This window comes from Anabas testudineus, chromosome 17 (genome assembly GCF_900324465.2).
Source record: "Anabas testudineus chromosome 17, fAnaTes1.2, whole genome shotgun sequence".
In the NCBI taxonomy this organism is placed as follows: domain Eukaryota; kingdom Metazoa; phylum Chordata; class Actinopteri; order Anabantiformes; family Anabantidae; genus Anabas; species Anabas testudineus.
Window position 1 is genome coordinate 1,301,356 of NC_046626.1, and position 25,218 is coordinate 1,326,573.

At 39.7% G+C, this 25,218-nt stretch overlaps 1 protein-coding gene across 1 annotated transcript in view; it reads right to left on the reverse strand.

Moving 5' to 3' along the window:
- Positions 1–12,643: 12,643 nt before the first annotated feature.
- Positions 12,644–25,218, reverse strand: part of LOC113171426 (phospholipid phosphatase-related protein type 4-like) — a 29,246-nt gene continuing 16,671 nt past the window's right edge. The window contains exons 5-11 of the mRNA XM_026373763.1: positions 23,369–23,426; positions 23,060–23,233; positions 19,757–19,892; positions 18,919–19,147; positions 16,528–17,143; positions 15,509–15,662; positions 12,644–15,178 (exon numbers count right to left, since the gene is read on the reverse strand). Of these exons, the coding sequence (XP_026229548.1) occupies positions 14,253–15,178; positions 15,509–15,662; positions 16,528–17,143; positions 18,919–19,147; positions 19,757–19,892; positions 23,060–23,233; positions 23,369–23,426 (2,293 nt within the window). The 3' untranslated portion in view covers positions 12,644–14,252. The remainder of the gene's footprint in view (positions 15,179–15,508; positions 15,663–16,527; positions 17,144–18,918; positions 19,148–19,756; positions 19,893–23,059; positions 23,234–23,368; positions 23,427–25,218) is intronic.

The following is a 25,218-nucleotide window of genomic DNA, read 5'->3' on the forward strand; positions in this document are numbered from 1 at the left end:
GCAGTGACTTTAGTCTCTTCATTGCTACAGTTTGACATAATATGTCTCATATTGTGGAATCAAGTTTTTGAGAATCTGAAAAAACAACAAATCTTAACTGAGATTTATCGACCACATCTTCTCTGTCTCCACATCGTGCAGATTTGCCCTTTTCAACATCAAAAAGATCAGATCCGTCCATTTGGACTACACAACACAACTCATTGTTCAAGCTCTGGTCATACCTCAGCTTGACTGCAATGTCTGACGGGGTTATCAGCTGCATCATCAAACTCCTGCAGATGATCCAAAATGCAGCAGTCAAAACGTTTTAGATCTCAGCACTGGCTTCCTGTAGCTGTCCCAAACAGGTTCAAAGCTTTTCATCCAGCCAAATCAATCCAGGTCTCCAATACCTTTCGTCCACTGTGCTCTGCCAAATAAACGCAAATCTACTTCATACTACAGGCAATTAAAAAATTGTACTGCATGTGGTATTACTTTGCATAATGGGAAATGTAGGATCCAGCATTTCTGAAACTAAATAACATACAAGTGACTTAAAGTCTGAATATTTCATCCCATCAGCAAATGCAGTACTAAAACGTACCTGAATACTTCATCTGTCACAACAACAAAGGTGCCAACTTCTTTCAATCATTAATACGCAACAGGGAAGACGAGCGCTGCCCTCTGTGCATGATGGCACAGCTGCAGCAGACAGGACCGTTAAAACAAGAATGAAGTGTATAATCGAATATGGAGACAACGTAGAGGACAGAGACATGGTGTTTGGTGGTTGACAACAACTTAAGGTGGACTCGAAGAAAAAGAAGACAACCAGGAGGCAGCAACTCTGCTACCCACAGAAAGAACTCAGATGACGAAACAGTTGTATGTATATGAAGCACTGTGTAGACCTCAAGTTACATTTATTCAGAAAAGAACTGCTCTCACACAATGCATGCTGGGTAGAATAAGCAGCACATATTAGTCTATGTCAGCGTTCAGGAAAGGCTGCTTCAGTTTTCAGGGTACAGGAACGTCATGTGTGTTCTAACGGGCTGTCAGGAGTCAGTGTTGGGTAAAAATAGACTCCCACTAGACTTCCTGGTCTTTATACGTGGATTTATGTCATGAAGTGAGTTCAGAACATGTCAGCACTAAGCACTATTCTTACCAACTGTTTCCTCTACAGCGGGTAGAAGTGTCACAGCTCGCACTGCTCTACAGCCAAGATCAGATGTGTGTACAGAACATGGGGGGTGAGAATGTCCAGAGCCCTGAAGACAGAACAGTTGTAATAGTGAGGAGTCAAAAAAGACAGCTGCTCCTTTGATTCATGTCCATGTAGCCAGGTAGAGTGAATTTATGTTTTAAAAATCAATGATTGCTTTGTCTTGAATAATTTTTATAACAACTATTATTTGGAATATTACTACTGAATTATTAAAAATGACCATAAGCTTCTCTATCTTGATGTAACTCAAAACTGAACTCTGGTGAATCCTGTTTCCACTGATCATCCTTGAGATGTTTCTACAACTTGAGTTCACCTGTAGGGAAGTCAGTTGATTGGGCATATTTTAGAAAGACATACACCTACAGTGGCAAGAAAAAGTATGTGAACCCTTTGGAATTACATGGAGTTTTGCATGAATTTGTCATAAAATGTGCTCCGATCTTTATCTAAGTCACAACAATACAAAAACACAGTCTGCTTAGAATAATACTACACAAACATTATATGTTTTCATGTTTTTATTGAACATAGCATGTAAACATTCACAGTGTAGGGTGGAAAAAGTATGTGAACCTTTGGACTTAATAACTGGTTGACCCTTCTTTGGCAACCAAACGTTTCCTGTAGTTGCAGATCAGACCTGCACAACGATCTGGAGTAATTTTATACCTCTCCTCTTCACAAAACTGTTTCAGTGTAGAATATTCTTTGGATGTCTGGTGTGAATGGCTCTCTTAAGGTCATGCCACAGCGTTTCAATCAGGTTGAGGTCAGGACTCTGACTGGGCCAATCCAGAAGGTGTATTTTGTTGTATTCTTCTGTTGAATTACTTGTATGCTTTGGGTCATTGTCCTGTTGCATCACCCATCCTCTGTGGAGCTTCAGTTGGCGGACAGATGGTCTTACGTTTTCCTGCAAAATGTCTTGATAAACTCTGGAATTCATTTTTCCATCAATGAAAACAATCCGTCCAGGCCCTGAGGCAGCAAAGCAGCCCCAAACCATGATGCTCCCTCTGCCAGGTTGAACAGTGGGGATGAGGTTTTCATGTTGATGTGCTGTGCCTTTTTTTCTCCACACATAGTGTTGTGTGTTTTTTCATCTGTCCACAGAATATTTTGCCAGTCGTGCACTGTTGCTACACCTAGGGAGAGTAGCAACAGTGCTGAACTTCCTCCATTTGTAGACAGTCTGTCTTACCGTGGACACATGAACATCAAGGCTTTTGAAGATACTTTTTTAACCCTTTCCAGCTTCATGCAAGTCAACAATTCTTGATCGTAGGTCTTCTGAGAGCTTTTTTCTGTGAGGCATGGTTCACATCAGGCAGTGCTTCTTGAAACCAGTAAACCCAAAACCGGTGTGTGTTTTTAAAGGGCAGGACAGCTTTCAGCAACACATCCAATATAATCACACTGATTGGACTCAAGGTTGGCTCACTCCTGGCTCTGTTATGTTCAATAAAAACATGACAACATATAATGTTTGTGTACTATTATTTTAAGCAGACTGTGTTTTTGTATTGTTGTGACTTAGATAAAGATCAGAGCACATTTTATGACCAATTCATGAAAAACCCGTAATCCCAAAGGGTGCCCATACTTCTTCTTGCCACTGTATATAGAAGTCCCACAGTTAACAGTACATGTCAGAGCACACGCCAAGCCACGAAGTCCAAGGACTTGTCTGTAGACCTCTGAGACAGCATTGTATCGAGGAAATGAAGAAGCTTGGACACACCAGGACTCTTCCTAGAGTAGGACGTCAGGCCAAACCGAACGATTGACAGAGGAGGGCCTTAGTCAGGGAGGTGACCAAGGACCCAATGGTCAAATCAACATTTTTCTCTGCAGCACTCCACCAATCAGGTCTGTATGGCAGAGAGACGGAAACCAGTAACAAGTCAGTAAGAGTTTGCCAAAAGGCACCTGAAGGACACTTAGACCCTGAGAAACGAATTTCTCTTTTTCTCTTTATTTATTTTGGAAATGTATTTTTGGATCAGAACAAAGTTGAGAAATGACTTTCATTTAGTGTTGCTTTACACAGGGTTTGGTTTTTTGGGTGACAAACCCACAGAGTTATTAGTTAACTGTTTACAGCATAGATTTGTTGGATTATTGATAAACCAACAAGCAGCTAAAGAGCTTGTTTCTGCTGCCCCCAAGTGGCCAAAAGCCATAATGTGGGTTTGAAGTCCTGCTGCAACAACGGACTCAGACCCTGTTACAGTGTCAGATCATCACAGCAGCTGATGGATCATAAGATTTACCAGCTACACATTGAGGTGAGAGCCTAAGACGCAAAACGTCACTAGAGAGAAAGTGTATGCCGGAGACATAAGCAGAAACAAATGAAGTGAGTGTGAGGAGACATTCAGACATTTAGGTAGCCTGAAGAGACACCAGCGTGCCCGACCTGCTGAGGAGAGACACGTTGAAGGATGTACCACGTCATTACAATATACTTACTGTGCTTTTAAAGCAAAACTGACACTAACATTCAGACGTTAGAAAACTGCAGATAGATTTTGGGCAGCAGGTTTGAACAATCATGTATAATAGATAATGATAATAAAGATTACAGAAAATCACCAACAAGCCTGAGAAAGAATTAAATGTCAGATATTTAAACAGATGTGACTGTGTTTACAGGGACAAACACGATTTGAATCAGTTGTTTTCTGCACAAATGAAAAAGCTGTTAATGTCTCATTTTGTGTTTGAATCGAGAGTATTTCTTATTCCACAGCTGTAGCTACAACCAAGCATTTCACACCTTTCACATTTAACATAAGCATTTTCTGTCTCACTCATGTACACTCAGGTCTATACAGTAAGTACTATTACTTTACGTTTGGTAGTTAATCACAGCAGTAACACTCCACTGCATATTTTGTTAACCCTTCTGCCCCCCCAGCTTTGGTAGCCTTATGAACATAGAAATCAGGTAGCAGAGCAGGTAGCAGAGCTCTTATATTTAATTACTTCATACTGTATGTTTCTGACACGACTGACAATTAATGTAGTGGAGGAGAGGAGACAATGACACCGTCTCACTGCCTGTAATTACAACCCCACAGTACAAACAACATGATGCTGATGTTTGCATCAGTTCATGCCATGGTGGCTGACTCTGGGTCAGTGTCCTCTAGTTGGTCAGAGTAGTCCCACAGTGACACGTCTGTGACCTGATTCCGTCCACAGCATACGACTTGAATTGACTTGGAACACTTCTTGCACATAAAGTCGTGAAGTGTTTCTCACAGTAAGTACACTGTGCTCTCTGTTTACCTCAACAGGTTCAGCTGCAGCAGATAGTGTTCTGTACAAGACGTCTGCCTGAAGTCAGCCATTTCAGATCATAGAAGAGAAAAACACATCAATGGTCTGGATTCGATGTTCACAACAGGAACATGGTCATATCACGAGACAGTTTATAAACTGCTTAGGGGGCAGACAGAGACCATATCAGCTATTACTGCCTCTAATAATAATAATGAGATACAGTGAGTCACTGTTAGAAATCTGCACCAACAATAACACAAGAAAGCCACTCATGAGCCGGGAGATTCAAATTCAACCACTCTAAATAATGAGTGAGAAAGCTGTGGCCCTTTTTCCTATTGGCCCCTGGCCCTCAGAGAGTCTGTGCACACCACTGTCAGACTGTATCCAATCCTCTGCAGGCAGCTGTCAGGATGCTCTGCTGTCCTGAATCCTGACTGGATCACACTCTTCACTTCCACTCTCTCTCTGTGTGGATGCTTCAGTGCCAAACTCATAGCATTGTTGCCATGGTGAATTCTGGACCAGCCAATCAAAGCTTTATCTGCAGTGTGTGATTTGTGTTCAAATACAAACACACAAAATAACGTGGAGCACATATTACATATAAAGATACACACTAGTGCATTCCAGTTTAGAAATGTGTAATAAAGCACTCCCCTCTCTTTCTCTGCATCTACTACCCACCCCCAGTCTGTTTGGTCTCTCTGCTCTCGTGTTATTGCCATGGAAACTCCACTGAAATTGCAGGGATGCAGCAGCGCTGAGGAGAACAGGTAGCGGCTGAGGATGAATGAGACACTGGATGTAAACTGCAGAAAAACCCACAATACAATAGTATGAAGAAGATGTAACCTGCCCACCGCCCACCGCGTCTGTGTTCAGGTCATCAGTTATGTGCTTTTCTTGAAGCTTGCGTCTACCTCTCCATCTATGCTTCAGAATCCCTGATGTTGCAACACTGCTTCCACCCACAATCAGGGTAAATATGAATTTAGCCTCAATAAACACCCCCATATTTCTCCCTCCCTCAAGTGATCAAGTGTGATTCAGATTTAAATGAGCTCACAAAGTTAAAGCTACGCTTCATCACTGTCACTCAGTGCTATTAATAGTTTGAATCCCCCCCCATCCTGTGTTGTGAGGGCCTTATTAGTGATGCTTTTTATGACTAATAGTTTAATTTCAAGGTCTTTATCATCCTTTTTTAGCTGATTCTTCTATTACAGTGGAACTGGAAGTACATTAAGATCAATCAGTATTTCAAATACGGAGGACATTTCTTTTTGTGATTCTAATGTTGTGATTACAGACACGTCAATCATTGTCTCAGCGTCCAGTGTCCAACAGATGTAAATGAAGTGCTGCTTCAACTTGTCCATCTGTTTGCTTTTCTAGAGAGCAACACAACAACAACGACGACGACGACGACGACGACGACGACAACGACAGCAACAACAACAACGACAGCAACAACGACAACAACGACAGCAACAACAACAACAACGACAGCAACAACGACAGCAACAACGACAACAACGACAACAACAACAACAACGACAACGACAGCAACAACAACAACGACAGCAACAACAACAACGACAGCAACAACGACGACGACAACGACAGCAACAACAACAACGACAGCAACAACAACAACGACAGCAACAACGACAGCAACAACAACAACAACAGCAACAACGACAGCAACAACAACAACAACAGCAACAACGACAGCAACAACAACAACGACAGCAACAACGACGACGACAACGACAGCAACAACAACAACGACAGCAACAACAACAACGACAGCAACAACAACAACGACAGCAACAACAACAACGACAGCAACAACAACAGCAACAACAACAACGACAGCAACAACAACAACGACAGCAACAACGACAGCAACAACAACAACAACAACAACAACGACAGCAACAACGACAGCCTACAACATCTCATGCTGCGTTTGGCTTTTTAACATCCAAACTCGACTGGCATTTCTTCTGCTCATCGTGGACATTTGATAAGAAATGTCATCACCTAAAATGTTTACATTTTTATTAGCATTAAACAAAGCATGTTAACGTCAGCTGGGTGGTTAGTAAGTTAGTTTTTACTTCCAGAACAGACAGATCATTGGTACCCACATTTGATGGACAGGTCCATTCCTGGTATGTACTTTTACAATGATTTCAATTATTAATACAAAGTGAGGCAGACAAACACATTCATATCAAATTTTATTTAGTAACAGAGACACCACTAGAAAACAGAACTGTTTTATGTCTTTCATCATCAGTACACTGTCACTGACTCAGTCTGAACAGTTCAGTCTATTAGTCACACAGGTGGCCCTCAGCATAGTCCTGCTAGCCTAAAAAAGATGGCACGCTGATATAATCCCAGTCTTGATGCAAGTCGACACTTTGAGAATTTTTTGAGAACCTCCATCAATCCAACAGACGTGTCCCGTCTGTGGAGAAGGAAAACAGGAGCAGACTGTTTTTTATGTGCAGTGATAGAGCCACACAATGGACGTCAGTAGCTATTTTTACATGTTTCCATTATTTGGCATCCTGTCTTAGATATGGTGGATCACATTAATGAAATGAATGAACTGTACTAGAACAGAACAGAATATACAGTGTACATGTGAAAATAGCTACTGAGAGAGATCACAGACACTGAATTTGAGAAATACTCACTGAACATGTGACGTCACTGCTGTATCCACCAGATGACATTAGCTCCTGCTTTTTCCCTTTTTCCCAATCATGCTGATAGCTACTGAACATTCACACAACTCATGTGATCATTTCTGGACTGTGCTGTGAGCTAGGCAAATCTCATCTTTTATCAAGGTGAAAGACAAACGTGGCAACTTTTATGTGGCAAAATAAAAATGCAGCAATTTCAATACAATGGAGTCAGCATGTCAATGTTTTCTGTAACTATCAGCACAATCTGGAACTTTGATACGTTGTTAACCAAAGTGAAAACCTCACACTGCCAAACAGTCCTTGTAAAATGTCTTTATACAAATAGATATTTTAAAATGAAACCCTCGATTATGAAATAATGTGGAAAAAACTGTAAAGCAAAACTATGTAACTCCTCCAAAAGTTTTTTCTCATAAAAACAAACTAAATGAATAAATGAATCGAATCTGATCTCGAACAAGTAAAAACATTGCACTCTTATTTTGGTTGCGTATGACCGCCTTGTGGATGTGCCAGCTGAGAAATACTGCCAGGCAACAAGGTGTGAAGTAAAAGGTGAGACACCAGTGGGGGTTCCTTATTACAGGAGAACTAGAGCCACTGCCGACTGAAGCCCCGAGTGTTACAGGTAAGAAAAAATAAGTTCAGGGTCAACAGGTGGAAAACAAAGTGACAAATGGAGGAGCAAGTCAACAACCAGCCTTGGTACATCATGTACCATGGTGCAAAAGTTACATAGTCTTGCTTTAAGTATTCTAAAGTTTTCACATCACAGAAAGGGATTTTTTATTCAACTGCCTGGGTTCAATCCACGGAAACACAGAAATGTGCTTTCATGTATTTACAGAAAGGAGACAGGAAACTTAACCAACTAAAAAAGCACATCAACATCAGTCGGCTGTAGACTGAACACCACAAGTGTTCAGGTGGCGAGCAGGTGGATTTGTTGACTGACTCCAGGTCTGGCTGAAAATCTGCTAGCCTATGCTAAACATTAGCATTTTCCACCGAGCTAACAACCCAAACCATCACTTTGGGTTCACATCCAGTAAATAGTGATGAGTATAAAGATACAAATGTCTATTTACAGCGATAGAAACAGCAAACCGAACATTATAAACAGCTAGTAGCTCATGTCTTAACCAATAGAAATCAGCAATCTGAAAAAACAAAACAAACCTTAACAACTAGTATCCAAAAAGACCACTTTATAGTATCATTCAATCAGTTCGCTTGAATATTTTGTAACCGCTCATTTTGGATCCTACTGGACATTTGTTTCATAGATCTTATTCCAAGATTCAGCAAGCAGTCTGGGTTGGTTGAAGCGTGTACACCTGTGCTAATCTGTACTTATCAAATGTGAGGCAACAGCGGTGAGTCGAGAAAGGTCTGTTTGGTCTCTCTGCTCTGAAATCCAGCAGCTGGCTTCTTAACTGACTTGCATTAGAAAAGGATCAATCATATTTGACAACTTTCAGGATCCTCAAGCAGCAGTTGCAGAATATTCCAGATTTCCAACATCAGTATATGTTCAGTAAAGTACAGTATAACAACCAGCATATACAGAGATGGTTGCCATGGCAGTCACCAACAAATTTGACAAGCAGATATAAAAAATCTTCTCTTTCACAGACGCTAATCAAAAATATCTACATACTGTATCAGATCCATAAAGATTTCATAACAGAAAAAGGACTAAATACCACAGATTATTATAAATATGTCACCGTTATTAAATAGCAATCTGTGGATGATTCACATTCGGTCAATCTAATAAACTGTCAGCTGCTGGTTAAATATGTGTGCAACCAGCAGGCCATTCATTGTGTAACAATAGGTAGTATGAAGGCCGGCTGTGCAGCTGCAAGCATAGCCACTAACCCAGGTACCCACATTTGAACTAGTTTATCACCAGTAGCTGTCCAAACTCCACTCACTCAACCTGTTTTATAGACATAATAATATGTACAGAAAGTTGTATTTTTGTTTAGGCTGCAAATAGTTTGCGTGTAGAACTTCAGCAATATACTTTTTAGCTGTGTAAAATCTGCTCTTTGTCATTAAGTGGGGAGGAAACTGTATAAAATGTCTAAATAAAATATATCTTCCATATGCTATTTCCCTCCAAATAGCAAATTATACGCAGTGGTGTTTAAACGTCAGTGAAACCTCTGGATTATCAAGTCATTTAAAGAAGTTGAAATGGGATCCTGTTTAATGTCATAAACTTTTAAATATATTTTTATATATTAAAACTTCTTATTACTGTACAGTCCAAAGCTGCATAAGGAAGGGGGTTCTCTCCTTAAATCAAATCTAGGCCCTGATTGCAGCTAGTAGGCTTTTCTCTCGTGACACTAATGATCAGGCGCAGTGACATTCTGCCAGCAAAATGCTAATTCCTGGGTTCACCATGACATTACGTGCACTGATCTGGGCAGACTACACATTAAAGGGGAGTGGCAATGTGAGAACTGCACTTGAAAGTTGGCACAATTTGATTTTGGTGTCCAGAAACGTATTTGGACACACAATACTACTGATTGTACATTTCCCCTTATATATATTATAAAGTAGAATCCACAGGTCTCTTTGCAAAAACATCCGTATTCTGTCTCACTTCCACTTCAGCATAGCTAACACGGCTCAGGCCAATTGTATGCCAGTTCTGATATGTTCCTTTACATGTCGATCATGCTAAAAGGACACTATACTGAAATGTCAACTTTGAAATGTGTACAAGATCATGGGCAACATATAAAGTATTTCACTGGAGTTATAATGCTCTGACATTCCTTTTACATCACACTACATTACATTCTTTGCTCCACAAAATCTACCATACCAAAATACACCTCTCTGTCTTAAGGACTCCACACATATAAAACATGTTTATGTGTACATGGAATTATGGAATGTTTTGTGGTATCACAGCATTCATGTTAAACACAGTTTTACTGAAATTCATGTAATGTACCTGAACTCTCCTAACATGCAATGAAAATAATCTTCATTCAGTACATGTATGAAAGCACTGGTCTGGATGAAACCTATAGAGCTTTTATGGATATATTTCTTACATTCCTCCACATATCATGTGTTCTGCAATTTACATGCATATGTCATGAGAAAAGATCTACAAGGCAGGTTAAGCAGCTTTAGTTAGGGGGTGGTTTCTGTCTCTCTGTATATGACTAAAACTATTAAATAAAGACGTTCTGATGATGTTGTTGATGATAGGAATGTTCAGTATGTATGTATTAGAAAGCAAATGCATACAGTACATCCACCTGTCCATGGCTGTTCACGTTCATATAATGAACTACTGCCTATTTGTGCTTCCTCTACACATCTGCTGAGACGAGGCTGCAGCTAAGACTAAACCATTTTATGAAAATACCACATTCATTTTTTTTCTGATCAAAATTGTGATTTAAATGTCAGACACAATGACTGTCAAGATAATCTTATGCAGTAGATGTCGAGGTTCTCACAGAGCCTGTTAAGATATTAGATAGAACTTGCTTCTTTAAAATGATTTATTCAGCCTCAGCTAATGACAAAGATGTTGGCATGCATGTATTAAGTACCTGAAGGCAAATGATGAGAAAGAATAACCTAAATATAAAATGATCTCAAACATAATGTTTACTAACATCAAAAATATAATCATCTCCCGAATTAGGTATAGAGCTGTTTACACATGTTGACTGTCAGGTCCAAAATGATTGAGACTTAATAAAAGGCATGCACATTACCCTGCCTCTAAGTTGCTTGTTTACAGTGAACAGTGTGCACCACACCCATTACTCCTTCAGCTTTAAAATGAATCCACAATGCCTTTATCACAGGTTAAATGATAATGAAGCTCATACCACCATTCGACTGTTTGTTCCAAACTTACTACTAAAATATATGTAGAATATAATAAAACAGCTACAAAACCAAAGAAGCACAAAACAACTGTGTCCACTCTCCATCATTAGGTAGAAAAACAAGCACATTAACAAATATCATGACCTGAAATATGCTAAAAAGCTCACATATGAGCTGAAAACAATTAAAAAGCATTTGTCAAAATCCACTTTATGCTCTCAAAATACCTGCCTGTTTAATTAGAATAGACCTTATCATAAATAAATGCTAGAATAATCAAATATATATCACTTGCTGACTGTTTATTCCACTAACAACCTCTCAGCACGCAGCTGTGACTGTTTTACAGTGCCATTAGTAGCATCCTCGTCATCACCATGGTACCGCACCATAAATGCAATAAACAAAAAGAAATCTAACCAGAAGTGGGAGCTTGTACACAGCACCCTCTATAATACCCACTGTGCTCAGGTGCCATTTGGAGTCAAACTGCAGTAATTGTGCTTTTTTAAATTCTATGTGACCCAAACATGAGGATGTTTGTGTTCTCAGACAGTTTTCCATCAAAACACTGCCTGCTCAACTCCACAGAGGCCTGCACTAACACAGCATATCAATGTGACTAGCCCACAGCCACATGACTTGTCTGATGGCACTTGTGCGCTAAGTTAAAGAGACAATGTAAACACTAGGCGAAGAAGAGAAGTAATGAAGTCATGTTGTTTGAATGGTTGATAGAATTTGTGTTTTCTAATTGGTGAAGTTTACTATTAAAAAAGGTCAAAAGAGAATACTTTCTACTTTATGAACTACAAAATACTAAAGCAATGCTAATTAGTTTTACAGTACAAAAAATCAGCAGAATTACAGAAAGTAACAGAGCCAGTATTAATGTGAAATGATTTTGAGGTTTAATTTTTTATTATAAGAACAGTTGATAATAGTATTAATAACTAATTGATTATGAGTTTCACAAATTCTAATATTTCAATTAAAATGACAATTTTATGAGAAAATAATTTACAATGTAATTTTTGTAGAAAAACATTATATTTTAAGGACAAAAATGTAAAATCATTATTTCATATTCTCTTGGAGTAAATAGAGAACTGTCAATCTAAGAGCCAAACTGGGGGTCAGAGTTGATCTGTTATAGATTTCAGTGAGCTAGAAAAGGCAAAACGTACAGGCATCAACATTTTGCTCTCAAAATATAACTAAATGTGTAGGGTCTCTTGAAATTCTGCCATTTCTCATCATTTTTACAGAACGTTACACTTGTAACTTTATCTTTTCTTATAGTCATTTTTTTCTTGTAGTTATATTATTAGTAGGAATATTTCATTTGTAATGTTATTCTTCTTGTAAAGTGACACATTATTATTATAAATTATCATATAATTATCATATAAATCAAAATTGCAACTCTTCTCTTATAATAATTCTTCTAAACTGTATTGTTTGTATGTATTTTAAAATGTTTTAAAATTATTAAGAATAAGCTTAAATATTTCTCAAAATAGCTAACTTGTTGTATACTGTAATGACTATATAATGTTGTACGTATGCTAAAAATTACACTTTGTTAATGTTAAATTATGCCTTTGGTTTGCTCAGCATCCTCCATGTATTGTTATAACTTTGTCATAAAATTACGACTGTGTTTTTCTAAGACTTTTCAAAACTAGTTAAAAGCCAAAAAAAAAAGCTGAAAAAGAATAATAATGATAAAGAATTACATGACCTGAGAAGAACATATCATGGGATTTTTGCCGATTACATTGTATTTTTGTAATAGTCTGCATTTTGCAGTCTCCAAAATCCAATAATCACATAATATGAAAATTTTTCATACATCTATAACATTGTCTCATAACATTTCTTTTTCTCAAAATGCCACAATGTGGAATTTAGATTATTTTTCTTAATAGTGGCCCTAACTAAAACTATAAATATGCGAGTTTTAAAATAAACAAACAGACAAATAATAATAATAATCACATAAAACAAATAAAAAAATGATAATTCACTTTCTTCAGTATCGGGACTTGAATATGGTCTGAATTTGATCAAATGATTAACATGCTGCAAATGGGAATATACAGTACAGCCACTACACAGTCAGGATAATTTAATTACTGCTCATCATTAAGAAAATCTATATTTAAGAACAACATATGTCCCATGATAAACACAACACCACCATGAAAATAAGAGATACTGTTATTGCCCAAAAGGGACTCCTAGTAGCCCTGACAATATTGTAAATATAATTTCCACTGTGGCCACCCACTCATATATGTATAAACACAGCACAGTTAAGGGCTTTGAATGCAAATTCCATCTAATGGCATGTGGTTACACTGTAAAGTTTATATAACAATACGTTACCTCTGTCTGACAACAGGATGAAAGCTGAGAATATATGTATAAATGCACGCTATTCACAGCTCACCTAGCAGTCAAAAGGACAAGGGGTGGGTAAAGTCATTACGCTGAATCTATCCACTCTGGCAGCGAGCTATGGGACAGACACAAGGAGGCTGGAGTCTCTTTCTGAGCAAGTCAAAGGGTCAGCAGTGTATTTAGCCCATTATCATAGTCCCTATGAAGCAAGTGCACTCAATTTGTTAGATTTACAAAAAAATATCTGGATTATCCAGCAGTCCAACTTTAAAAACCCCACAAGGAAAACTGCCGAATCAAACACACCCTAATATACATAAATATGACTTCAGTCCGTTCTTATTGGCCAGCTGGAGATTACAGCAGGGCTTATTGTGTTTGTACTGTCTATTGCTGGTGACCCAAAGTGGATGTTAAACCAATTGCTAATAGATTTTGCTAAGCCTACAGTACCTCTTCTACCAAGAAACAATATTCAGCTGTTGAGTGCAAAACCAGCTGGGATCATAGGAGACATAATTGACATTGTCGTGTACTCTAATTGAGTTTCTTGACTTGACACCTGTTGACACCAGGTAGAACTGGGTGGTGCACTGAACCCCTATCACTTTAGCCCAAACTTAAATTCTGAGTGTTGGCCCAAGCAGCATCTCCACCACAGTTTTGTTGTAGTCAACAAGAACTCATTTTATCATGGGTGTAGATGGATGGACTCAACACTAAATTTGTCATTCTTTATAGGCCAGTCCCAGAGTAGGAGGTGGAGTGTGAGTCAGGATGGGACGGGGTAAGGTTGGGGGTGGGGTTGGGCTGGGACGGCCAAATATCCCTTGCAACTGCCTGTTGGGGTGGTTGGGGTGATTGTGTAGAACTGGGTTTTCTTGAAAACTTCTGAGGTTTTCATGGAAACGGTTGCTGCTCTCGTTGTCAATGCGGTTACCATCATCAATTAGGCGATGGTTGTTGTGAAGGTCAGGGGTGGGCACTCGATCGGGGACATGGATGATATTGGAGCCGCTCTTCCTCCTTAAGGTGGACTCTCGGCTGGATGAGGCCACTGACTGGCAGTCAGAGCCACCATCGCTGCTGGCAGCTGTTCCTTCCACTGGGGTCACCCTGATAGTGGTGACCGTCTGAGGGTGGGGGTGGAAGGGAGGTGCAAAGGTGGCAGTAGGGGTGAAGGGCATATTGGAGTTGACAGAGTTTGGGATGTAGTTAGGCTGAGCATTGTTAAAGCTGGGATTATTGAGATTAAAATTTGGATTTTGGAAGTTGTTGGGGTTATTGGGGTGTAAGGGATGTAACGGGTGTACAACATGTGGGTGGTTTATATATCCACCTCCTCCTCCTCCTGCTGCTGCTGTTCCTCCTCCCCCTACATCTCCTCCCCCATCACTTTCAGTTTCAGTCCCTGTCACACTCCTCCGCCCATCCACTGACCCTCCATCCCTTAGTGAATCACAGCTGTCAGTGTGTCTGTTCAGGTCATTGAGAGTGAAAGTTGACTGTCGGAGAGATGCTCGTTGTTCTGGTGGTTTCCACCGCCAGGAGCCACTTCCGTCTGTGCTGGGAGGTTTCACTATTGGCTTGTTGGATCTGGACTCTGGATGGGCTTCAACACGAACAATACTGCCAGTTCGTTCTAATCCTCCTCCTAGAAGAACAAGACCCATGAATTTTCGTCATCTGCATCCTCGTCTTCACTGTATCAGCTAAGACAGGAATAGGGAGTTTGGGTGTGCTAATGGTTTTCAGTGAGTCTGCATCACAGAGGTCATTGACAGTGCCTCTTCATATTAAGCTCTTGGAGCATTTTTCCACTGAAAACATTCAGTAACACAATTCAAAGTGCAGTAAAATCTGACAGTTATCCCCGTGGCTGGGTCAACTGATTCATGTTTTGTAATAATTCTCAGGATTGATTCAGTTTCATTGCTCTATCACACACCATATATATAATATATATTACATTATCAATACAGACCTCCTCCTATTGCTCCAGTGGTGGAAGCGGGTGGTGATGGGTCTTGATCTGTTAGGGCACGGTACCTGATGGATCCAGTGCAACTGACAGTGCTACCACCGTCCTCCGACCGAGGAGAGTGAAGCAGACCCTGCTGTTTGGATAAGGCTATCACCTGGAAGAGGAGAAAGACTGCAAATTGTTAGCCAATTTTAATCTTGCTGCCTTATATAGCGTCAAACTAATATATTTAACAGAAGCAGCTGCTTGGGTAACAATAGCTGAGATCTGAGTGTCAGATTAGAAAGCACTGCTGTAACACCAGTGGTAATGTTTTAGGAAAAGCAGTACTGTAATTAAACATACTGTGAACACAATCAACACAAAAGTGGTGAACTTTATAAAGGACAGTGCCTGCTTTGAATACAGATGTTTTTTTTACCAGTAAATACTGAAAGATTTCCTGTACTGATTAGCAACAGCGTTTGCTGAATGCCATGACATGTGTCCATGTGTCAGAGAAAGATAGGTAGCAGTTGTGGAGCAACAGCCAGACGCTGAGACTGGTTGTCTTTTGTTTACTGTAATTGATTAATAACACTTTATCGATCCCCCATGGTGGAAATTTAAGTGTGACAGCAGCAGAGCAAGAATGACAAGTCAAAAACACCAGAACAGAATAAATCAAGAACAGAGTACAAAAATACAGAATACAATAACTATTATTATTATACTATCTTAGCTTCCTTGTTGTCATTAACATTTACCAAAACCACAGAGAGGACCTACCATAACTAACTGCAACCCAACAGGTGATTATTCATTAATGGCCATTTTCTAATCAAATAATGTCCAAAAAATCCAATTTACCACAAAAAATGTGTTTCTGTATTCTCTGATGATGATAACCTTCACTGTAGTCATCACATAGTGGGGCTCAGAGTCTGCTTCATTTGACCAATATTTGGAATTGCTGTTGTTTTAGAGATAGATAGATGGGAAAGAAAAACTACAATAACATAAAGAAAAGAATGATTAACCTGCATAAGACGAGGCTGTCCTCCAGCACTTAGTGGCCTGCAAGGTATGGTGGTCTTCTCTGCCACTCTCAGCCACTTTTCCCTCACTGAGCCGCCCCCATCCATAATGCTGTCCTCAGACTCACTCTCCTGATCCTTGCTGTTGGGGTTCTCCTCCTCAGGTATGTGAACCAACTGGGAGGATCCAGGCCGGGATTGGATAGACACTCTTGCCCCTCCAGTCATTCCAGTGCTGCCATTATGGGCCATGTGATTATGACTGACCATGGGAACAGAGCTAGCTGCTAGCTTCATATACTGAACTGGGATGTGGGCCCCAGCACGCAGCTCTGCTTCCTGGGCAGTAACTAAAGGCAGATGGGTTCCACCACGAAGCTCTGCCTCCAGGGCCATGGCAGAAACTTCAGAAGAACAGCGCAGTTCCATGTTCCTCTGAGGAGATGAGGAGGAAGCTGGTCTTATTCCATCCATCACCTGCAGGGACAGCTTCCTGTTGTCATTCTTATTCTTCCACTGGCTGAGGAGCTGCTTGGATCGAGTTGAGTCCATTGATGCGTGGATGGAAGCGTGCCGTCGGGGAATGCGACCCTCCTCCAATGAGGAGCCCCCGTGGGACCTGGAGTAATGACAATAGTGTCATGCAGAAAACAAACTAATTTATGTACTAATTCATGCTCTTTAGAATGGTCAAACACATTCTGTGTCCTGCAAGCAACATCTTGGTGTGATGATGCGTTGGAGAAGACACAGTCAAGGGAGAGTCTCTAGGGTCAATACGCACTGGGATGAGTTGGCATAGCTAACTGGTTAGGGTTAGAGTAAGACTGGTGTCAGGTTTAGCATCACAATACATGATGCTGAGCTACCAAAAAAAGAAGCCACTCACCTAATTGGAATTAGGGGTGTGAGTAAATATCAATACACTTAAGTATTGCTGTACAAAATTTTGTGGTACTGTGTTGATTCTAAAATGCCTACTTTTTTCACATGAAGGTTTGTGGCCGACACTGATTCATTTGTGTTTTGTATAAAGCCCAACTCTACAAATAAAGTTAACTTTTTTTTTTCAGATATTATGCATTTGATGTGTTCCTTATATTACGACAGTGTTTCTAAAATTCAACTTTAAAAGGCACAATATATCACCTTGCACATAGTATCACAATATATTGACATATACAGAATCGTAACCCCTGTTTGTCCTCAGTTTATCTATTTACATTTTCTTGCATCTGCAAACTTATTCAAGAATGCCACACTTTGGATATTTTATGTTTTTAACACAAAGTTGCAAAAACCACAGTGTGCACTATTTTGCTTATTTGAAAGACGCAGTCCTCAGTGCTCACCCTTCGTAGATCAGTTCAAACTGTCTTTTGTAGGTGTAACCAAGATTGCACGTTATTAAGTACGCAATTAAGTCCAAACCTCTGCAGATGATAAAACAATGCAGCATTTCTCATGCAGTCTCATGCATTTTTTGAGGTAAAAAGGACACGTTACACCTCTGTTCCTACATTTCCCTTTAAGGATTAATAAAGTTTATCTTTTATACTGTGTCTCTGCACAGGCTTTCAATGGCTCCCAGCTTCAGCATCAAAGCTCTGGAGTTCCACAGTAACCTCAATAATTGTAAAATGGAAGATGTTTACAACCATCAGGACTCTTCCTAGAGTTTGCCATTAAACCACACAGAATAACTGGACAAAAGGGGCCTTGTTGAAGGAAGTCACCAAAATCCCAATGGTCACTCTAACAGAGCCTCAGGTGGCCTCTGCAGAGATAGGACAACCTGGCAGAAGTACAAAGATATCAGTAGGACTCCATCAATCAGGCATTTATGGTAGAATGGTTGGATGGACAGACACAGCCTGTTTGGAGTCTGCCAAATTACTTTTAAGTGTGTTTACTCTGTGTGAGAGCATGAAGAAAATTACTGCCTGGCCTGATTGGAAAAAAATTATAGGCAGAACTTTAAGCACTGTGTATGGCAAGCACCAGGCATTAGTCTTTATCAATTAATATATCCCTACGGTGGTGAGGCTGCTCCACAAGCAGCCACAATAACCTAACCCACACAGACAAGACAATGATAGAGTGACCTTAGGACAAGTCTCTGACGATCCCAGCCAAATCCCAGAGTCCCATAGAATATCTGTGGAAAGACCTAAAGATGGCCTGTGTGGAAAGGGGTCTTTAGTGTGGTACTGAATTAAGGGAATAAATACTTGTACAGTAAAGAGAGATTTGAGTTTTTGATTTTTAATAAGTTTTCAAAAACTCCTCAAAAATATTTTGACTTTATCATTATTGGTTATTGTGTTTCGATTGGTGGTAAAACTTTAATTTACAATGCAGAAAAAAGGGGTATATATTCTTAAGTGACTATACCTTGGCAAAGTGCTGCTACTAAAGGTCATCATGTTATCACGGTTGCCTAGGGGACTGGGTGGAGTCAGCACTTCCACCTCAGCGCTTGCTCTCTTCATACTGGTCAGAGAAGGCTCTCGGTAGGAGGCGCTTCGAGTCAGGATGGGCCTTGTTTGGTCGGGGGACAAAGTGTGGGAAGAGGTTCTTGTGATAATCGGCTCTGGTTGGCTGGGAGCCAAAGTGTGGTGGCCTATCAGAGAACAACAAGGAGAAATCACACTGTTAATGTCAAATGAATAAAAGGTTACGTTAGTGTCCTCACTGAAGGTTGGATTTTCTAAAAAGAAATACACAACAAAAGCTTGTTGGGTGTCGTTAGGATCAGATATAAAACAAGGGTTTCTAGGATTGGGATTACCCTTAAAAAGCTGTGTAAACAAAAATCACATTTCCACATTTGGCAGACGCTTTTATCCAAAGCGACTTACAAGGGTAGGCAGGGTAAGCATAAGCAGGTCTTGTCGAAGGACCTCTACTGGAGGTAGACCACAGCTGGGATTTAAACCCCAGTCTCCCACATAGAAGGCGGTGATGTTACCACTACACTAACCAGCTGCCATTTCTAGGTTTGCCAATCAGCCTATCTATGTTTTTAATGACACCAGAACATATATTAACACCTGATTAACTTGTTTATGTGCTCAAAGTCAGACACTTGGGACTGAGAAAAAAAAAACTACATGATCTTCTGGTTATATGAGAGTTACTGTATGATGTTTTTGTAATATGCTCTGTATATATACATATCAGGGTGGTGGTTTAATCTGTTATTCGAAGAGACAGGCAGGCATGTTTTTACCTTGGTGGCTATTGCTAACTGCTGTTTGGCTGACATTAGGTAGGGAGGAGAGGGGGGGCTCTCTCAGGATGGGAGGAGGTGGTCGACTTCTGGACCGATCTTCACTAGGCTGGAAATTTCCCACTGCGTACACACCCTGCATGCATGCAAACACACACACAATCACACACACAATCACACACACACACACACACACACACACACACACACACACACACACACACACACACACACACACACACACACAGTGTGATACAGAGGAGCTTACAGCAAAGACATAGGACAAAGCGTAAAACAGAGTATGGCAAATCCAGTTTTAGGTGGCAGCCATTTTAGCTCCTTAGACCAACAACAAAAGCTTTTACCAAGACTTTTTTTTATACTGGATTGATTTCACTGGAGGTTGGAAACAAGTATACAATTATTACCAAAAGAAGTTTAAATACAATACAAATTACGAAATTAATCAAATTTACTAGTTATTGGTAAATTTTAAACTTTACAGCAAATAATGTGGTTGCACTAAAAATCATCAATTATTTAGCATTTTGTGGTATGAATAAGAGTACGGCACAATGTATCCTATATAGTGGACTCATTATTACACAAGGTTTCTGAGTCAGATCCTAAACTTAATAAATTCATTTTCTATCACTTATCCAGAGTCAGGTCACAGTGGCAACAGGTTTCACAAGGTAGTCAGTAGTCAGCAATGTTTTCTAGCTCTGCCAATGAGATCCTGAGGTGTTACCACTTGTCGAGAAAATCTCCACCTCCAATGGTGACAACCTGGAGGCTTTTGGTCACTAGTCAAAAGGGAGCTTGTTCCCACAGTTCAGTACAATGTTTGCATAACTGCTAATGCTTCACCAATCCAACTGTCAATCTCATACTCCATTTTACCCTCACTAATGAACAAAACTCTTTCACTTGGGACAATGACTCTGTCAACCAAAAGAGAGCAACCCACCACTCACGATAAGGTTGACTTTATGCCAAGAATACTATCATGGCTCTCAGTCTGGTTATACAAAAGACCAAATGGCTAGTCACAATGGCCCCAGCACCTACAGTACTCACCACGAGACACATGTAGACTGGATGAACACCCATGACCCCTCAAGTACTCTAATACTGCAAGGATAAAGAGTTAGTCCACTGTTCCACTGTCAGGACAGAAACTGCATGACAACAGTACTCAGCTTCATGCTTTCTCAGGGAGACTGAGCAGTGTGATACCTTGTTAATTAGAGCACACCCTCCGATTCCCCATTTCAAATATGGGAAACACCACTCTGGTCTGCACTGACTCTGAAGAGGTTTGTCAGTCAAAGCCCAGCAATGTCTAAAGCAATCAGGATCATAGACTGAATGTCATTCACACCATGGTTCTAGCCACAAAGATCTTTGTTACCCTTTATTGGATAGTTTTAAAAGTAGAGAGGAAGATAGGAAACACGGGGAGAGAGACAGGGTTTGAGCTGCAACCTGAATCAAAGATAATCAAGCACTTCTCCAAGAGTAAGGTTCCACAGCCAGTGCTAGTCATGAAGGTGAGGCCATTTTTATGTAGTTGGTGCACATATGGTTAACAGGCATTGAGCCTGATAATAAAACATAGAGGGAGTTTATAAAATATGATTTAATATTATAGATTAGCCTATGCAACAGTATAAAAACCTTGACCTTGACCAGCAATCTTCTGCTTGTATTTTAGCACAGAAACAAGGGGAGGCTTATCTATTTTTCTATTTCAGCTCTAATGATAGATGGTACAGTGCCAAACAAAGTGTCTTAAAATAGCTCACTGAATCATGCACTGCACAAAATTATTGCCTAGAGAACAAATGTGTGTAATCATCAATCCTTTGTGGCATAGAACCAAATATAGAGAGAAAGAAATCTTAAAACTTGACTTAATCAAGATCCAGATCACTTTCTTAGGTCAACAATTATATCACAATAGCAGACATGCACTCATTAAATGCATTTAGTTCAAACTGTTGTAATTGGTGATTCTTCACCAGTGATGTAGAGCTGATGTTCCAACCTTAGATATATTTGTAGCCTTGCTTCCTACAGGAAAATGCAGAACAACAAAAGTGGAAGAGAAGGCACTTGAACTGAGCTGTGTGTGTATACCTGCTCACACGTGTAACTGCTATAGTTCAGTTCATACTATGTGTGCATGCTTAATGTGTCTATCTGAGTGTGTGGGCTGGAGGGTAATCGTGTGTGGGAGGTATTACATCCACAAGTTTCTACGCCAGAGTTGAGCATCCATGTCTGCTCACAGCTCATAACGCTACATTGAACCCCATGTCCTCCTGTAACAATATTACTGTCTAAATAATGTGTAATTTTCAGAAACCTGTAGGAAAAATCTTATGTCAAATACAACATTTATTTGTCACCAACATACTTACTTACTTGTGGTGCCACTGTTTTAGGCCTATGTGTACTAAAGTGATTTCCTGTTGACTCACCACATATATAAATGGGATAAAATAATAAAATCCTACAGATTGTCTAGGCTTTCAAAATGTTATTAAAGCATAAAATCCTGATAGAAAAAAGAGCAATTTCTTTAGGTCTGTGATTCTTAGAAAAACGTATTCACTGTTTTACAGCCATCCCTATTCCAATGATTGTTTATGGAGAAAAAGGTTTTTCCCATTTGATGGAGATGGATCACACATGCTGAAGACATTTTATTCTTGTACATTAACTTTGAAGTCCATGATTTAGTAGGTGTTAACACTGTACTACACTGTACATTCTGGTTTATTAGATCTATGTTGCACAAGGTAGTTGCAGTAAACTCATAGGTCTGCTGAAATTGGCGCCTTAAGGGGCCAATTTTTGTATCAAAGCTCAATAGCTGCTCAGACACAGTAATCCTGTTCAAGTGCTATTATGTCCTTTTCTGGTTTTCCATTATTAGGAACTTACATGTTGTTGTCAGAGATAATCAAAGCTAATTGTTAAACTGTAGTTTCAAAATGGAAGTTCTGAGAAAAGGTTAGTGCTACACTCAAAAGAAAACTGTTCCACTCTCCCACCTGTCTACCTACTTGTTTGTCATGTTCACTATCTCAGCTGATGAAGGATTCAGGAGCTTGCAAAGCTGTGAGTCACATTTTCCAGCAGCTAAAACTAGTTTGAAGCTTCACTGTGACAGAGGTAGCAGACCACATATCAAAACCTTGAGGCCCTATGTTCTGCCTAACAATTTTGGTGACAGATAATGTGTAGCTCATCAGTAAGAATCCATTAAAATGGTTTAAACGTGTTAATTGTTACCAGATAAACAGCGATGGCTGCTCCCAATAACCATCCACAGTAGACATCGACAGGATGGTTTCTGAACTGGATGATCCTGGTCAACCCAGCCAGGATGGCCAGCATGACAAAGGAGAACACCAGAAGAGGCTTCAGCAGTTTAGCCGAGTCTGTCAGCACCGTGTTGAAGTACATCTGAAATCCACAGTTTCACATGATGAACCAATCTTTATCTTTTAATACAGATGTATTTTAATGTTGGTTGGGGGGTTTTAGGTGAGATAGTCAGTTATAGGTCTCTAGATGTAACTGCTAATGTTAAAAACTTACTGAGATGTAGACAGCAGCAAAGGCAGCCAGAGTTGCATGCTGGGAGGGGAAAGACTTCCTGTAAAGAAAGAAAGACAGTGTGTTCTTTGAGCTACTTATCATATTCAGACAGCTAAGGAGATTTCTGAATATCCAACAACACTTGAAAAAAAAGTGACTTTCAAGGAAACTCGCAGGTGTATGTGTGTGTGTCAGCTCTAGCAGGTGTTTAATAAATGTAGTGAGTGAAGAATACAGTGTGAGGGCAACACAAGTAGGCCTCCGACGTGAAATTCATCACATTATGGCCGAAATATTACTTAGGTATATGCTGATAAATCAGCATATACGTATATGTATGGTATATACATATACCATATACCATATTGTGATATTTAGAGTTATAACTTTAGTACCATTTAATATTATGATTTCTGGTCACAAGTCACAGTTGATCTTGAGAGTTATACAAATACAAGCAGTGATCCAAAAAAATAAAAAAGCCTGCATGTGGGATAGCTGTGGTCAGGAGGTAGAGAGCTTGTCCAGAAATCAAGTATTGCGGTAGGATCCCCAGCAGCTTCTATCCATATGTCCAGGTATCCTTGGGAAAGACACTCAGGCCAGCACCTTGCAAATCTATGTATGCATGTTGCTCTAAATCTTTTAATTATGCAGTGGAAATAGTGTTTAGAGATATCAGGAGCGCTCATGATAATGGAGTATGCCTTGTATAATCCAGAAAATGTCCCTGTGCAAACTACGAACTTGGTGTACTGTATCTCACCAGTCTGAGTCTGAGTAAAAAGCATAGAACATTCAGTACAACTTCTGCCTGTGGAAGCGTCAGAAGCCTTTTAATGAAAACTGCTCTGTGAACTTCACAAAAGCATGTAATTTAGTGGGTGGCAACGCAAGAAACAATGAGGCACAAAATTGTCCAATTGAAAAACATAACAATATGGGTGCATTTAAGCCTACACAAGGTTTGCACCATAATAAAAAACCCTTGCTGCTTTAAATTAAAGTTTGTGACGTTAGTGAGAGCCCCACTGTGGTCAACAAGGCAGAGCATGGAGAGCAGTAGATCTGATCTTCACCAAAGTTACAAATATGAACAAACATAATATTTCTGAGCTGCTAAAACACATACAGGCATGACTTTATTTTAAATAACTGGTTAACTGGTAACCTCAAGCAGGCACTTCCTGTAGCTGTGGATTAGACCTGCACAACATCCAGGAGGAAATTTGGGCCATTCTCCATCATAGAACGGCTTTAGTTCAATTTACACCACATGTGAACCAAGCAAGACTATGTCAAGAGCGCTAATGTCACTACTTAATCTTACTACAGATGCAGTTTTTTAGTGTGATAAGCACAGAAGATTATTATTATTTAACATCAATTTAACATCTATCTAACCTAGTTATCACTCACATCATAAGTGATAACTAAGATCATGTGTATGTCATTCACAGGGGCAGATAGGTACCAACTGTCCAAAGGTAATTGGATAGATTGTGTACTCTAGTATACAGTAGGAAGTAAAAGCTAGTATAATAGCAGAGAAGATGAGTAGAAAAGTGAAAGTTAAGAAGAGTGAAGAGATTTTAATAGAGTCCAATAGAACAAAAGACCAGGCAGCAACTGCTGGTCTCATAAATCGCAATCTGTATCAGGGGAAAGCAGTATCATGGGAACAACACTGACTTTGGGCTTGCTGTTGCAAGATAGATTTTTAGAATTATATGTCAATGAAAGCCCGAAAGGGACTTAATATGGTGAAACAATTTGTTAAAAGGTGCAGTGATCAATAATTGATAAATAGAAGATCGAAAGGGAAGGAACATTTGTGCAGTGGTAATCCT